The sequence below is a fragment of the Culex pipiens genome, chromosome 1 (genome assembly GCF_016801865.2).
Source record: "Culex pipiens pallens isolate TS chromosome 1, TS_CPP_V2, whole genome shotgun sequence".
NCBI classification, from domain to species: Eukaryota; Metazoa; Arthropoda; class Insecta; order Diptera; family Culicidae; genus Culex; species Culex pipiens.
The window spans coordinates 127,231,384-127,247,454 of NC_068937.1; the positions used below are offsets into that span (position 1 = coordinate 127,231,384).

Below are 16,071 nucleotides of genomic sequence, written 5' to 3' on the forward strand. Positions count from 1 at the left end.
TTTGTTACGTAAATCATTATAAGAATGCATAGACAAATATTTTCAGCTGTGATCTCTTTGGTCCCGAGACCTTCAAATCAGCAAACAAAGTTTTTATTTGATCTGTAAGTGTATTCAGCTATGTTTCCAAAATGTCTTAGTTTTTTTAATTTGAAGTCCAACTTATCTCTTTTCTTTTGCAATTTTTGTACAGGTTTTCCGAAGATTATTTTTTTTTTTAAATGAGGTTTTTAAACTTGCGGTAAAGCTTCCGCCTCGTTAATGGGAGTTCAGAACCCGGTGCGGACCAACATAGCTGGTTATCGTTTCCCTTCTGGATTCGATTTCTAAGTAAAGGAAAAGTAGTTTATCGTCACAAGCTGGACATTATCTTCTTGGAATATTGACATTTAACACTAAAATATGTTAATAAGTTAACATAAAAAAAAGGGAACGATTGACTTCGTCCTCAAAAGGCTGGATAATATTCTATTTTTTCTAGTTATTCATTTTTTGACAAAACATATTCAAAATTATTCATCAAAAACAAAATTTAAAATAATTTTTCACAATTTTTTTTTCAATTGCACATTTGCTGGCTCTTTAACCCTATGTTTAGCGTCAAAGGGGTAAAGCGACCAAATAGCGGGGTCCACGATCCAACCAATGTGAGTATAGCGGCCCATACATACAATTTGACAATCTTGCCATCAGGCTGAAATTGAATAAATAAACTGAACATAACTAGAGTTTTTTTTTTAATTTCCTATAAACCTATGAAACACAATAGCATAAAACACCTTATCAAACAAAACAAAAAAACTCTAGAAGTATTCATAAAACTGAAAACGAGTTAATTTGCCAATCCTCCAATTAATTAAATATTTTCAAATCTAGTCCAGTTTACCGTGTCATTACAACCCGATGTACCAACAGTTCATAATCTGTCCTGTGATGTAACCGGCCAACAAAACGAAGCAGAAGGTCCTTAGCAAAACCCGAGAGACATCGACTTAAACTGGCCAAAGCCCCCGTGTAAGAGGGGGCAAGGGGCAAAAGTAGTGTTGGCAACACAAGAACTAACTTATTCCACTCTCTATACACCGGCTGGATTGGGCTGGATGGAAAAACGAGAGAAATTTACTTGCTGTGACTATGGCTATCCTGACCATCCTGACGCCGAAAGCTCCCCCGATCTGAACCTGGCAAGAGAAAATCGATCCAAACAGCACGGCAACCGTTGAGTGAGTGGGTTCAAGAATTTAAATAATTTGAACAAATAAATGTTATAAAACTTCAATATTAATTCAAAAATGTTTTTGGAAATGCTCAAACAAATAAGTTAAAAATTAAAGTTTTGCGTATCAAATCCAAAGCATCTTTGAATTTAAAATTAAATTATAGTGTGTTGTAATACAAAACGTAGGAAGGTAGCAACTTTTACTTGAGAATCAGTATTGATATACAGAATAAATTAAAACTAATGTTTTCAAAATAGTTGGTAAAATAAGGTAATACAAATTTTAAATCGTTCAAAAAAAATTCTCATAATTTCAGATCCAAAATCTACTACCAATATCCCAAAAAAGAGATACATAACCACTATGAAACACAGCGACTCCACAATAAACCGCTGAGTGTGCGCAGTTGGGCCACCACGTGAAGTGAGTAGAGTAGAGTAGGTATAGCTGTTGGCGGGTTGTTGTTTGCTGGCCTGGCTGGTGGTGGAAATTGGCGTTCCACAAAGAGAAGTTAGTCAGAGAAGTCGGTGCTCGAGCTCGACCGAGAAAACGCAGAACAGCGCTGATTCACACACGACACGACGAATGCGGCGAGCGTGTGATGGCTGGAATTGTTGCCGATTGGAGGCGCCACCAGTCGGCGCAGTGGAATAGTTGGTGGATGAGCACGTGGGACTTAAACTGGCAGTTGAAGATTTATTCTGAAATTAATTAGTAACTGTGATGATTTTTCTAAACACTTTATTATTGTCATTTTTAAGCTTATCTTAAAAACTGCAACGAATCAATTTAAATGTAACATTGCCTTAGGCCACTGCAAATTTTATTTCAAGTTTTCACAAAAATCAGGGAGCAAAAAAAATAATTATTGACTAAAATTGAATTATTCATGGAAAAAAAAACTTGTAAAATTGATTGTTAACTATTCATAAAAGATTGTTTAATGCTTATTCATGCATTTTCCATCAAAATAGGACTTTTAAATGTATCAACAATTTTTGCATTTCGGGACCACAAATCAGTAAAAGACGAAAATGTTTTGGAATTATTTTTTTATGAATTCATTATTATTTAGCAATTTTTTGTAAAGATATTTAAAGCATTTTGAGATACCTTTTGTTTTGAAATTTATTTATATACTTTAGAGAAACAAACATGACAAAATTCTAAATTTATAAATTTTTGTGTTATTTGTGTTAAGATAAGTTACCGTGGAGTTTTTTAAGGCAAAAACTATATTAGGCCAATTGAAATTTAAGTTTTTTTCCGGTAGGGTATCGCAACAAGTTTTTTTTCGATATTTTTTTTTTGTTTTCGTCAAAGCTTAACTTTTTCAAAACTAATGATTGCAAAACAACTGAACTATGTCTTGTTATTTCAATTTTTATATTTTTATTTTTCGTCGACCTTACTTTTAACATAAAATTCGAGTTCTTCGATTGTAAATTTAAGCACATTAAGGGTTTTTGCAACTTTTATTTTATATGATCATAGATTGAAATGATTCAAATCTTGATAATTGTTGTCTGTAGCACTGTAGCATAACTGCTTTAACGATTATTGTTTTTTTTTTATTACGGATTTGATGCTTTGACTTGTTTAATGTGGCTTTGGCAATGTATTGAAAATTTTAATATTTTGGGAAAACTAAAATAGATTTTTTATGAAGTTTTTTTTTAACATTTGTAAAAGCAATTAAATTTCACTGACTGAATACAAAATCTCGTATTATAACAATTAATAAAAAATAACAAAAGTTACTGAAAGAAATGTTAAACATAAAACAAGTCAAAAAAAACATGAGAAGTACAAACACAAATACAAAAAAAAAAGATAAGACAGAAGTCAATTAAAGTTGAGTTTTCGCTAAACATAAATAACATAACACGTAGCCTTATGTGTGGGACAAACTTCAAATGCGTTTTTCTCAGCTTGTTGTTTTTACAAATTGGTCATTTATGCAAACATGGGCAGTAAACTGCATAAGGGTTCGTTCAAAAATTACGTCCATGAATAGGGGGAGGGGGGGGGGGGGTTCGGGTTTGTGACAGCCCATGTTAAAGGTATAGGAAAAGTGCGTGACAGGGGGGAGGGGGGGGGGGTCTGAAATCCCGAAAAACTCTGGACGTAATATTTGAATAAACCCTAAAAAAAAACCTTTTTTGTGAAAGTGGGTATTTTCAAAGACTGTGAGTATTATTTACTGTGTTACCAGAGATTATTAAAATTATTTTATTTCGGATTATTTATTTTGTATTTTGAAAAACTCTACAATAAAGAATAAAAAAAGAGGTTTTCCCAAGAGTTTTCCTGTTGTTTTTTAAGTGCGACCTTCAATCTTTTTATCTTCTTTCAAGGTGGGCTAAACCGTTCTTTTTTAGGAGCCTTTTTTGACCTTCACAGATCCCCAAAATGCGACTTCAATCCTGAGATATTTCATAAAAACCGAAAAAACTCCGTGCATTTTTGTCACTTTTCATATGAAAGAAGTTTCAATCTTGTCGTGCTATCTTGACACAGCCTGAAAATTGATGTAAGTGCGACAACTGGCCAAAGGGATTTCAGGTCAGAACGCGTTTGACGCACAAGCTAGACTACCGTAAACATTTGTAATTATAACTTCGGCAACCAAATTCAACCAAACTTCGGGGCAATGCACAGAATGGTCAATTAAACAAAACGAGTTTATTATTGTTTATATTGCGTGCTCTCTTTTTTGTTTATTCAAGGTTAAACATTAAAACGCGTTTTTCTCGGAACGTCGAAATGGCGGGTGCGACATGATAGCACGACGGCGTCGATATGAGCTCAACGGGAACTAAAAAAAAACTTGCATTTTTTTAATGGTACAGCAACCAAGGAAGTTGTTGTCTTCTTATTCTAAAATAGACAAACTTACGGACCCAATCCTGAAAAAATCTGATGATAAAAATAGGCAAATTTTGTTGTAAATCGCTTAGTAGACAGTACTTTAGGGAATGAATGAAAAATTATATCGATAGTTTCCGTAGTTTCGAAGATATTGTAACAAAAATCTTTGTGTAAAAGCTTTGGTTGATGTGCATCGTTAAACTCAGTTTTTTTACTCGGGCTAGTAATTCTACTCTCAAAGAGTCACCAAGTTCACCTAAATGTCACACCAAGTTCAGCCTTTAGGTGCACTTCGTCCCCCGCTGCAAATCCTTCAAATACAAGCCACTATCATGATTATTGGTCCACTTGAACTTTCGCCTAGCGCTCGATAACGCGCCCGCTTATCTATAGACCAACAGACTTATTCATATTCAGTCATAAGAAGCGCAACCGGTCCGGAAATACAAATTTGGAATATACCACGCGAATTGGGTTTGACATTGAATATAAAAATAGATGCTTTAGTTTGCTAATGACCCCGATTTGCTGAAAAGATGCTTCCAAGAAACTAGAGATTCACGACAATTTCTGGACCCAATTTGGTTTTGACTGCCGCTGAATTAGCCACGCGTCCGTTATCGCGCCCGTCCGCGCGCTTATCGGCGGATTTCGTTGATATTTACAAACCCACAAGTCGAAGTGAAATCGCGAGTGCGCAATTGGATTTGAACAAGCATGGGTGGCTTCCAAGAGCTGTGGGATCGCGTCCTGGACGCTACAGGTCACGATTACCGGGGGTTGTGGATTTACGGCACCACACTGTACTCGGTCCTAGTGGTCACCGCCGTTGGAGGGTTGTTCCTGTTCATGGACGTAACCGGGTTCCCGAAGTTTATGAGAAAGTACAAGATCCAGCCTGGAACGAACGATCCGTTGACTGCGGAACAGTTGAAAAAGGTACTCGATTTGTTTAGGACTTGTGCAAGTTGTAGTGTTGATGAGCTTGATTTTTAGCTGATCAAAACGGCCTTCATAAACTTGGTTCTCGTTGGCACGCCAACCTTTGCGATGTGTTACTCGCTATCTGAAGTTACGAATCGTCTTCCCGATATGAGATCGCTACCGACGATCGGCCAGATCGCCTACTCGATCCCGGTCTGTATCCTGTGCTCCGAAGTAGCGTTCTACTACAGCCACCGTTTGCTGCACTACAAGTTTCTGTACAGGCTGATCCACAAGAAGCACCACGAGTGGACCTCTCCGGTGGCCGTGGCCGCTGTCTACGCTCATCCGATTGAGCACGTGTTCAGCAACGTGCTGCCCCTCTACCTCGGTGTCCTGCTGACCGAAGCCCACCTTGTCACGGTGTGGATCTGGGCGACCATCGCACTGTTTGGAACACTCCACGATCACTCTGGATATCACCTGCCATTTCTGGGCAGCCCCGAATTGCACGACTTTCACCATCTGAAGTGAGAAGACGCATCAAAATGTTTCACGACTCAGAATTCAAGTTTGGCCTCTTTTTCGTAGATTCAACCAGTGCTACGGTGCGATTGGTCTGCTCGATTGGCTGCACGGGACGGACACCCAGTTTCGACGCTCCAAAGCCTTTCTGAGGAATCGACGCCTTATTGGAACGGCGTCCGCCCGGGAACTCTACCCGGATGATGAGACCAAGTGAGCAAGTTCGATCTATAAAGTGAATTAGTGAAATCAAAAGAGTGAACCGTATGAACTTTTGTAATAAATTAAGCCGCATCAAAAGTCAACTGAAAACGTGCAATTACTTAAGATCAGCATTTGCAAAGTTGAGAATTTTCCAAAGTATATTTCAAGATATCGGCAAAACTCTTGCATCCACTAATTGGGTCCTAAAATTAAGCTTAAATTTGTGATATTATTGTTCACAACGATAAAGATTATTTTTCTGAGTACAATGACCCTTTGTACGACCACAAAGAGTTTAAAATGGATTTTTAAATCAATTTTGAACAATTATCCTCGCGGTCCTTCTTGACAGAAAAGGTCCTACTTGACAGCTCGTCCCAAGGGGACCATAGTTGATCCATCGAAAAAATGTTGTCTTGACAATTTTTTTTTGCATTAAAATGAAAAAAAGTGATCAGAAATGGTTTTTAATCGTGTATTCAACCGTTGTACATAAAAATTGACATAGGGCTTTAGGACCCAATTCAAGCTACAAAACCTACTAGAAAATTTCCCACCCAGTAAGTCCCGTGTAGGAAAAGCAAGAACGAAACGAAATTGTAACAATGTCGTTTGGGGGTGAGAAACTCCCTCTGAAGGGCTCCAGGTTTTCTCCCTTGATAATCAAACAAAACCAGTCCAGCAGTTTTGCTCTTTCGTCGGGCGGCGGTCGGTAAGGTGAAGAGATTTTTCTGCCTTCAGTTTGAGTCTTCTCATCCTTCTAAAAACGAGCTTTGCTGCTGGGCTGATAAGAGTTTTTCGGTATGAGTGAGACGGACTGGTGAATTTTAGGAAATGTGGAAAGTACCTAACAGGATTGGGTTAGAGTTATTGAAAACTGGAAAAAATAGTTTGTTTTTCTGCAAGTTCACATTGTTTTGAACCAAACTCAAAATTGACTAAATTACATGTGAGACGGACTTGTTTCATGCGGCAGTTAAGGTGAAGCCTTTGATCATTTTCGAAGAAAATTGATCATCACTTTAAAATTCTCTGTATTGAATTCAATTTAACGAAATTCTGCTCCAAAATGAATCAACATGTGCCGGTTGTTGCCTTCTTGCAGCCAATGAAGGAGTTTAGTTCAAAAATTTAAAAAAAAAATGTGTTTCAAAATTTGTACTCTGAAGGAATGGAATAATCGTTACCAAATAGTATCAACATATGTAGGGCACTATTCTAAACAACTTGTAGAACAGTGTTTCTCAACCGGTGAGGAATTAACCCCCGGGGGGGAATTTGACCCTTTTTGGGGGAGGAATGAGGATAAATAATAAATCAAATTTATTTAAACGTGTATGCAAAAAACTATTTTCTGATGATTTCAGTGTAAATTTCGTGTTTACAAATAAATTTCAACGATAGGGTTATTAATATCATTAATGTGTATTTTCGGTATTTCCACTGCTTCTAACAAGTTTTAGTTGAGTGTATGGCATTTTTTTTCAAAATTGGTAAAAAAGTTTTATTTTTTAGGGATAGAGGATAACTTTCACTTCTGTAAATTATACGATGGGTTAGTACATGAGTGGTTCATGCAATATTAAAAACAGTGAGGCTCTTGAAAGTTAGTCAAGGGGGAATGGAACGAAAAAGGTTGAAAAACACTGTTGTAGAAGGAATTTTGCCAAAATATTGATAGCGGCGTAAAATTTACATCTTTGAACGAAAAATCATGGCAATGATGGAAGTCTTCACGTTAAGCCCTTTGTTAATTTATATGTACAATAGTAGAAAACATACTAAAAACCACATCTGAAAACTTATATTTCAGAAAGTCGCGTTTTTGACAAATAATTGACAAAGTCTGCCGATCTACGCTGCCGCTCAAATCAAGTCCGTCCCATATGTAATTTTGTCAATTTTGAGGTAATTATGTAGTCTGGTTCAAAATCATATGAACTATCAGAAAAACCAATAACATTTAGTAGTTTATTCTAGAAAACCGTAGAAAATTCACTTTTTCGAGAAATTCTAACACGTAACCTTATGGGCGGGACAACATTGACTTGCGTTTTTCTCGGCTTGCTATTTTTACATATGGGACGGACACGATTAGAGCGGCAGTACGCATAATATTCACATGTTAAAAAAAAATGCAACTGGGAAAAACGCGAATTTTTCAACCGATTTCTTCGCATGGACTACGCCAATCGATTCTACGTTGGCTCGACTTTGTACGGCTTGCGGTTCCAGCGATATCACAGTTTAAAAATGTAGGATTTTTTTTACGCAACATAGGGGAAATTTGAGGTGGTTTCAAAAAGGAGGGGGTGGTCTGATTTGGACGAAAATAGAGACTCTTGTTTGTTTTGATTCTATCTACAGCCCCGCCAAATTTTAGATTGATCTGAAAATGTTAATTTCAATTTTGCAATTTCTTGTGTAAGAACGAGTTGTGGAATGACTCTTATACCTACCTACTTTTTTTGAGCAATTACCTAGTACGTGAGACGTGATTTTCCTACCTATCAAAATAAAATAAAGGTTTTTCACATACAAAATTGAATCGCACTGCGCAATTTGGAACCACTGCCACAACCAATCGTTTTAAATTTTGGGTTGTTATTTATTGGACAGATCCTCACAAGAACTGAGAAATCGAGCCAAACATTTCATTAGGGCACAAAACCAAAAACCGCGATTCGAGAAAATCGCTGGCAAAAAGTGGACAACTTGTTTCAATTCCTATTTAAAAAGAAGGCTTGACTGGTGGTATTTTTACTGATGACACGATAAAACACATCATTATTCTCAACTCTGCTTTAATGCTTCTTAATTTATGTTGATTTTCGCAATAAAACTCATAATTTAAAAAAAAACTAGTTATTGGGCCCTTTTAACTTTCCAACTGTTGTTCATAATGGCATAATGGGCCCTTTCTAAATGCAATTTCGAAGTGAACTGAAAGGGCACTAAAGCGCTGTCACCTGATTGATGTTTTTAATGATGTTTATGGGCCTTTTTGTTTAGTTAGAAATAATGAGAAATTCAGCGGAAATTTGATCGAATGGTGTCAATAAGGTATGTGAAACATAAAAAAAATTCAAAAGTGTACTAACAGCAGCCGCGGGCCGTATTAAATATTGTATTTCGACGAAGTTTTTTTTTGCAGAAATCCTTGGTGAAACGTAAACCAAACTTTGTTTTGAAGTGAATTAGTGTTAATAATGTATGAAAAGTTCACTTTATGACATAGAAAGTTCCTTAACCACAAAAAACTAACGAAAAAGAAAAGGGCACAATTGAACTTTTTTTCTGGTTTGGAGTGAACATTGTTATGTGCCCTTTTTTGTTTTTGATTTTTTCAATAGGAAATCGTTTGCTATCAATCTGATTCTTGGAGGGCATGTAGGGAATGTACTAATGAATGAAATAGTGGAATAATCCCAAATGTTTACGTTTTGGTTTTGTGTCCTAATGAAATGTTTGGCTCGAAATGATTGAGCTGGATAAAGATTTTTTATTGCATCCTGATGGGTCAAGAACAAGTGAGTGATTTAATTTTTTTTTTTAAACGGGTATCATTTTTGTATTTAATTAGGCTGGTAAAACTATACTTTTTAGGTTCATCTCAAAATCGACAAAAATATATACAGTGTACACACTTAGATTTTTTTTTACCGGATTCGGTGAAATTTACCGAATTTTCAACTGCTGAACAGTTCGGTAAAAATTTACCGAAATTCGGTAATGAAGTTCATTATTGTTCATCGTACAACCGAAATTCGGTAAATTTTATTCATTTTGACAGAGGGATTACTAAACTTTACCGATTTTTCAACTATCGAATTCGGTGAAAAAAATCTAAGTGTGTACACTTGATTATCCGAAGGTTTGTATGAGACTTCGGAATATCGAATCATGAATCATCATTTTTTTATTTTCTTACTTTTCACATTAAATTCGGGCTCTGTAATCTTATTTTAGACAAATTTTAATAGTTAATTGTCTATTAAATTACAAAATAGATTTTTTTTTTTCAAAACTTCATCAGTGACATTTTGGCCGCCATCTTGGAATCAAACATTTCAAATCACTTTACTGCCCATGTTCGAATAAATGTTCCATATGCAGTTGGTCGATTTTTAGTTAGATACTGGTATAGCTTCCTATTCTATGGTTATGGCAGTCCTTAAATCCCTAAAACCTATGAACGTAATATTTGAACAACCTCTTAGCGTAGTTTAGGGGTCATACAAGGAAACTTTTTTTTTTGTCATTTGAAGTGAAATTATTCCATGGCCTTCGGATAATCAATTCTGGACTGTATGTATTTTGTCGGTTATGGAAATGAACATAAAAGTGTAGTTTTTACCAGCCTATTTAATACAAAAATGACACTGTAGTACGTATTCCACATATTACGGGGACTGGCTTCAAACGGCAGTAGGCGGAAGTTCACAATCGACATTTGCCCTTACTTTACACGTGTTGCCAGGTTGGATATTAGGGTGGGTACGGATTTTGAAAAGTTCTCAGATCAAGTTCTGGTGTGGTTCCCCTTGTAGGGCATACCCATAGGGACTCTCACGCCAAATTTCAGCTCATTTGGTTGAAAACTGGCTTGTCTCAAGCGAGTTCAAGTTTACATGGGATTTCCTATGGGAAATTTTGAATTTTCGTTCATTCGCTCCTACAGGCCTGGGGAAAACATGTAGAAACTTCTAGGATGGCCAGAAATGAGCGGAATCGTCTGGAGAACAACTTTCCCTTAAAGACCAGGTCGATTCGTTCAACCCCCATCGAGCTCAACGGCATTACAACCGGGGTTTTCAGAACCAACGGTTTTCCCCAGAAAAGCATCAAATTTTCCTTAGCATGCTATGCATGCTTGATGAACACCGCGACGCAACATGTCAAACAGCTACCACGTGGACTAGCATCGCCTATAAAAAAATACTTTTTATTACTTTTTGAACTATAGAATTATCATTAATGGTGATCCTGATACTATTTAGCTGTATTCTAAACCTCCAAATAAGAAAAAAAAAACTGTTATGGTGCAAATTTTACAATCACGTGGTAGCTGTTTGACATGTGGCGTCGCGGTGTTCATCAAGCATGCATAGCATGCTAAGGAAAATTTGATGCTTTTCTGGGGAAAACCGTTGGTTCTGAAAACCCCGGATGTATTGCCGTTGAGCTCGATGGGGGTTGAACGAATCGACCTGGTCTTTTAGGGAAAGTTGTTCTCCAGACGATTCCGCTCATTTCTGGCCATCCTAGAAGTTTCTACATGTTTTCCCCAGGCCTGTAGGAGCAAATGAACGAAAATTCAAAATTTCCCATAGGAAATCCCATGTAAACTTGAACTCGCTTGAGACAAGCCAGTTTTCAACCAAATGAGCTGAAATTTGGCGTGAGAGTCCCTATGGGTATGCCCTACAAGGGGAACCACACCAGAACTTGATCTGAGAACTTTTCAAAATCCGTACCCACCCTATTGGATATATACGACGAGTGCTGTATTACCAAAGAACACCCTTTAAAAGGGAGTCAACCGTTCATGTGTTCAGTCAATTTACTTTTCCATACCACTGCTGAAAAGTCCATCTTTATAGCATCCATTTGAGTCCTGAAAATTACGGCGATAGAAAGCATGGGGGGATCATTTCTTTCAAAACAGTCGCTCTGTCGTTAAATAATTCTTAAAATATTACTGGTTAGTTTATTTCCACTTCTTACGTTTACGTTTCATCTGTTTTATTCGTGTTTTTTTTTGTTTTAAATTACGTTTTTGTTTTGTTTAATGTTCTTTTTTTTCTGCGTTACCATTTAGTGTACTTTAAACAAAAATTTATCGCTCCGTCCCATATCGTTTATTTTAAATTTCTTTTTCCAATACGGTTTCGGAGCTCTCTACATCCAATAATAAAACAGACATGTATGTGTGTTTTTCTGTGTTCTGCGTTTGATGTTTTCTTATTTTCTTCATTTTGTTTGATATTTATTATCGCCACAAGAGTGTTATGCTACCGCATACCGCGTTTCCTACGTTCCTCTTTTCCAACTTACAATATAAATAATCATTGGAAAATATAGGAAACAAGGAAGAAAAAAACTAATATCGATGAGATTTTCATTTCTTACCAACGAGAGGGCGCGTTTCGCGCGCTCGCACCTGCATTTGATTAAGAAAAAAAAGTGAGAGCTTTTTTTAATACTGTATTTTCATGTGTTTTATTCGTTTCACAATAGAGTTCGCCTAACGCGGAATGTGTGTGTTTGTTTGAGTGTGTTTTTATTTTTCTAAACGAGGATGCACATTCTCGAAAAACTTGTAAAAAGTAGTTGCTGATTATTGTTTGGCAGTCTGTGTTTTCCCCCCAATTTTGTTGTTGTTTCAGTGAGAATTTCGCGCAGCAGCGCTGCTGCTGCCGGAGCAATCAATCGTCCCTCAGAGTAACTTCGCTCCGCGACGCACACTCCACGCACGCACTAGTTAGTCGCTAGAAACTAATTTGAGGAACTATCTGGTTTCTGGTTAGTCTTGTCGTATAATTTTTGTGCCTTCGTCGTGAGCGCTCGCGCGCGTTTCCGGGGTGGGGGGTTGAGGAAGACATCAGTTTTTTTCTCTCTCTCTCGTAAATGCAGCAAAAGTGTGCGAGCGTGTGTGTCGGTTTGAGCGTGTGCGTTCGGCAGGATTCAATGAGACGATTGATGGTTCCTGCGGCGAAGCCGCGCTTATTTCGAGAAGGATGATTCGTTTGATATTTGTTACAATTGGAAGCATCGTACACTTTTATTCGGGCCGGGAATAGTCAATTACAAAACAAACGCGTTTCTAGTGGTAGTTTAGGTGTGTGCACCACAACGGTTAAGTAAACAATTACAAAAAAATTCTAGGGTCATGAACATCTTTGAGTCAAGAATTTAAAAAGAATAAGTCGCTAACGATAATTACGAGGATCAAGTTCGCTCCCTTTGGAACGTGTTTGCGTGTGTGTTTTTGTATGGATGTGTAAGTGTTCCTGGGTGGTAAACAATGCGCGAACAGTATATTCGCGTGAGTAAAATTCGCCATTGTTTCCTAAAATTGGTATATCGCGCGTTTTCTGATGGAGGGTGAATTGGCAGCTGCTACTTTACGTACTTAAACCGAGAGAAAAGTTGGGAAGATTCACTGTGTGTGTGTGTTTGCTACGTTGAGAGGGGTTAGTTGGGTCTGTTTGCCTGTCCTGTTATAATATAAATATTTATATAAAAATTGTAATTACGTTCTGTTTTTTTTCTGTTCTTCACCAAGCATGCAAAGTTGCATTGCGTTGCTTCGCTTTCTGTGTGGTTTTCTTACTTGTTTTAAGAAGCATCAAAACGCACTCTCTACAGCTCTCGCTCTCTGTTTTTACCTACTTATCAACGGTGATTTGTAATCTTAAGTGGGGACACGACAATTTACGATTCCGCCTCGATCGGGGGCGTGGGGGTGGTGCTCGAGTCGATCACCTTCTTTGACTTGATTTCGGCGGCTGCGTCCGGAGCGGGGGTGGTGGTGCTGCTGGTTGTGGAACCATTCTCGACACCGTTACCGTTGGTGGCCGCCGCCGCCGCTGGTTCCTCCGTGGTGTTGGATGTGGCCGTGTCGTTCTCCTTGTCGCTGTCGCCCTTTTCTTCGTGTTTGCCGTTGCCGTTGGATGTGACTACGGCCTCCGCCGCCGCCGCCGGTTCAGCCTCGCCGTTCTCCGGCACGCGGGACTCTTCCTTGCCGTTGACTGGCGTAGCCTCCTTGGACACGCCGTTTTCGTGGGTGGTGCCGTTTTCCGTCTTTGATTCTGTGCTGGTGGTGGAAACCTCGTCGGCGTCAGACTTTTTCTCCTCCGGCTTGGCGGCGTCCTCCTTGGCCTCAACGGCGATTTCCTCAACCGGTCCAGCCGTAGTTGTTTCTTCGCCCTTGGTCTCCTCGACGGGTTTGGTGGCCACCTCCTTTGCTTCGGCCTCGGACTCGGCAGGCTTCTTTTCCGCTTCAACCTGATTAGAAAAAACAGTTAATTTTGATCCATTTTGCCTCCCATCAACCAAACTCACCTTCTTCTCAGCCTCCACCTTCTTCACCTCCTCAACGGGCTTGGCTTCCGGCTTGGCCTCGGCTTCCTTGTCAGCAGCCGGTGCGGAATCCGTTTCCATCGACTCGGCGGCAGGAGTTTCCGCTGGCTTCTCGACGACCTCAGCTTTGGTCGTTTCCGCCGCCTTGGCCTCGGCTTCAGCTGGCTTCTCCTTGGCCGGTTCCGCCTCCGCTGTGGACGACTCCACCTTCGGCTCTTCCTTGGCGGGCTCCTCGGTCGAAGTTACAACCGCCTCTTCGGCGGGCTTCTTCTCGGCAGCTGGTTCAGCTGAAAATTAAAAAATACAATTTGATTATTTCAAACAATCGTGCAAGATTTGTCAAAGTCGAACTCACCTGCTTTGTCCTCCTTTTTCTCCGCTTCCTTTTCCTCGGCGACCGCCTCGGCACCCCCATCGACCTCCATCTTTTCCTCCTCAACCGCCGCCTTCTTCTCTTCAGCTGCCGCCGGTTCCTCGACCTTCTTCTCCTCCTCGGCCTTCGCCTCCTCAACCTTCTTCTCCTCCTCAGCTGGTGGTGCCGCCGCCTTAACTTCCTCCTCCTTCTTTTCCTCAGCAACGACCTCCTTGGGAGCAGCTTCCTTGCTTTCGGCGACTTCCTCCTTCTTGTCCTCTTCCTTCTTCTCTGCCGCAGTGCTTTCAGTCTTTTCGGTTACTTTCTCTGTTTCTGGTTTGGCTTCTTCAGTTTCTTTCTTTTCCTCGGCAGCTGTTGGTGCGGCGGCAGCAGCTTCGTCAACTTCCATCTTCTCTTCAGCTGGAGCGGCGGCTTCCTTGGCAGCGGCATCGCCGTTGGTCGCCTTGGCAGCCGGTTCGTCCACCTTGGCGGTCTCGTCCTTTTTGGCGGCGGCATCGCCGTTTTCGTCCTTCTTCACGACCTTGGTGGGGGGCTGTTGAATTGATTTGAATAAAGAAAAAAAATGTTAAAGTTTTTTGTTGAAACATTTTTCAAAATTTAAAATTTAAAGCGAATCTAAGTTGGCACTGAATTACAATACTTCCCACTGCGTGCGTGCACGCAGAAAGGGAAAATACTACAGATGGCAGCACCTTAATAGGTGGGTGTCTCGACTAGGCGAAAGCTTCCGTATTTGCCGCTAGGTGGCTTTCGGCTTTCCTTAGCCAAGACAAAAACCAAAACAAGAGCAAGTTCAGAGTTGAAGAGAGAGTTGAAGAGAAAAAGTGAGAGGAGAGTGTTTTGGTCTTCGTAATTTTTTCGCGCGATTGCTTTGTTTTTTTCGCGATTGGGTCTTCAAACTTCGATCGACATTTTTTTTGACTCGTTTTGACGCATTTTTCTGGACTGCTTTGCTCGAATGTGATAATTATCACGTTTCAAGTAGAAGCGCAAAACGGTCAGATTTTTACTCTTTATCAGTATTCTTTTTTCTCTTACATTTCAGAACAATTTTACCGAACTTGTAACGGAGAAACGTACAGTCAAACGCAACAAATCGCACTCTTATCATCGACAAAACTGTCAATTCCCGCGAAAATGATAAGAAACGTGCGTTTTTGACTGTTTCGCGTTCCCCCAAAACCGAGTTCGGATTTTGTTAATTTGCATACTTTTTTGAGCGTGTTTAACTGCGATTATTCTAAATAACTAAGTACAGAAATGATATCTACTTTCGCTGAAATGTCCATTTCCCCGACCAAGCACAACAAAAGTCCCCCCCGAGGCGAATGTTGCGTTTCAGAGGCAGAGCAGATCACATAGAAGACAGTAGGAAAAAAAGAGACATTCTGTTAGATGACCCGAAATAAAAGCATGTTTTTTTTTATGATGGTGATGGTGACACAAAATGACATGTTTTTTGATGATTAAAATTATGCGACTTGTTTTTCAAAACTTTTTCACACCACGAGATAAAAAAAAGAGTGTCCCCGTCTTAGTGTTTGTGTACGTGTGTGTGCGTTTCGTTGTAAGTGTGATTCACGTTTTTTTTTTTTAAATATTTTTTTGCACTCAACAAGAACCCAATTATGCGAGACGCCAAGAGCGAAACAAAACGACACAAAGCAACAACAGAGCAAAACGACGACGCAACGACGACACCGAACACGAGAGAGCGAAAATTTTGAATAAACACGAGACCGATTGGTTGTTCTGTTGGCAAATCTTTCGATGCATCGATTCTGGCTCTTTTTTTTCGAGGGGGTGCAAGCGCGCGCGCTGCGCTCGCTGAATTTTTGAGATTTTTTCATTTCTTTATTTTGTTTGGGG

The 16,071-nt window shown here is 39.3% G+C and overlaps 2 protein-coding genes across 2 annotated transcripts; one reads left to right on the forward strand and one right to left on the reverse strand.

Annotated features, from left to right (window-relative positions):
• The first annotated feature begins 4,577 nt into the window (after window positions 1-4,577).
• LOC120421811 (fatty acid hydroxylase domain-containing protein 2-like) lies at window positions 4,578-5,804 on the forward strand. The gene is made up of 3 exons (XM_039585089.2): window positions 4,578-5,030; window positions 5,088-5,545; window positions 5,607-5,804. Exons 1-3 carry the CDS (start codon window positions 4,809-4,811, stop codon window positions 5,755-5,757), a joined length of 831 nt encoding a protein of 276 aa, XP_039441023.1. The 5' UTR covers window positions 4,578-4,808; the 3' UTR covers window positions 5,758-5,804.
• Window positions 5,805-11,423: 5,619 nt separating this feature from the next.
• Window positions 11,424-14,761, reverse strand: LOC120421794 (enolase-phosphatase E1; the record flags this gene model as incomplete). Its single annotated transcript, XM_052706039.1, has 3 exons — window positions 11,424-13,754; window positions 13,812-14,116; window positions 14,185-14,761. Coding segments are annotated over 3 exons (1,455 nt in total), but the record flags the coding sequence as incomplete, so codon positions are not given.
• Between the last annotated feature and the right edge of the window lie 1,310 nt (window positions 14,762-16,071).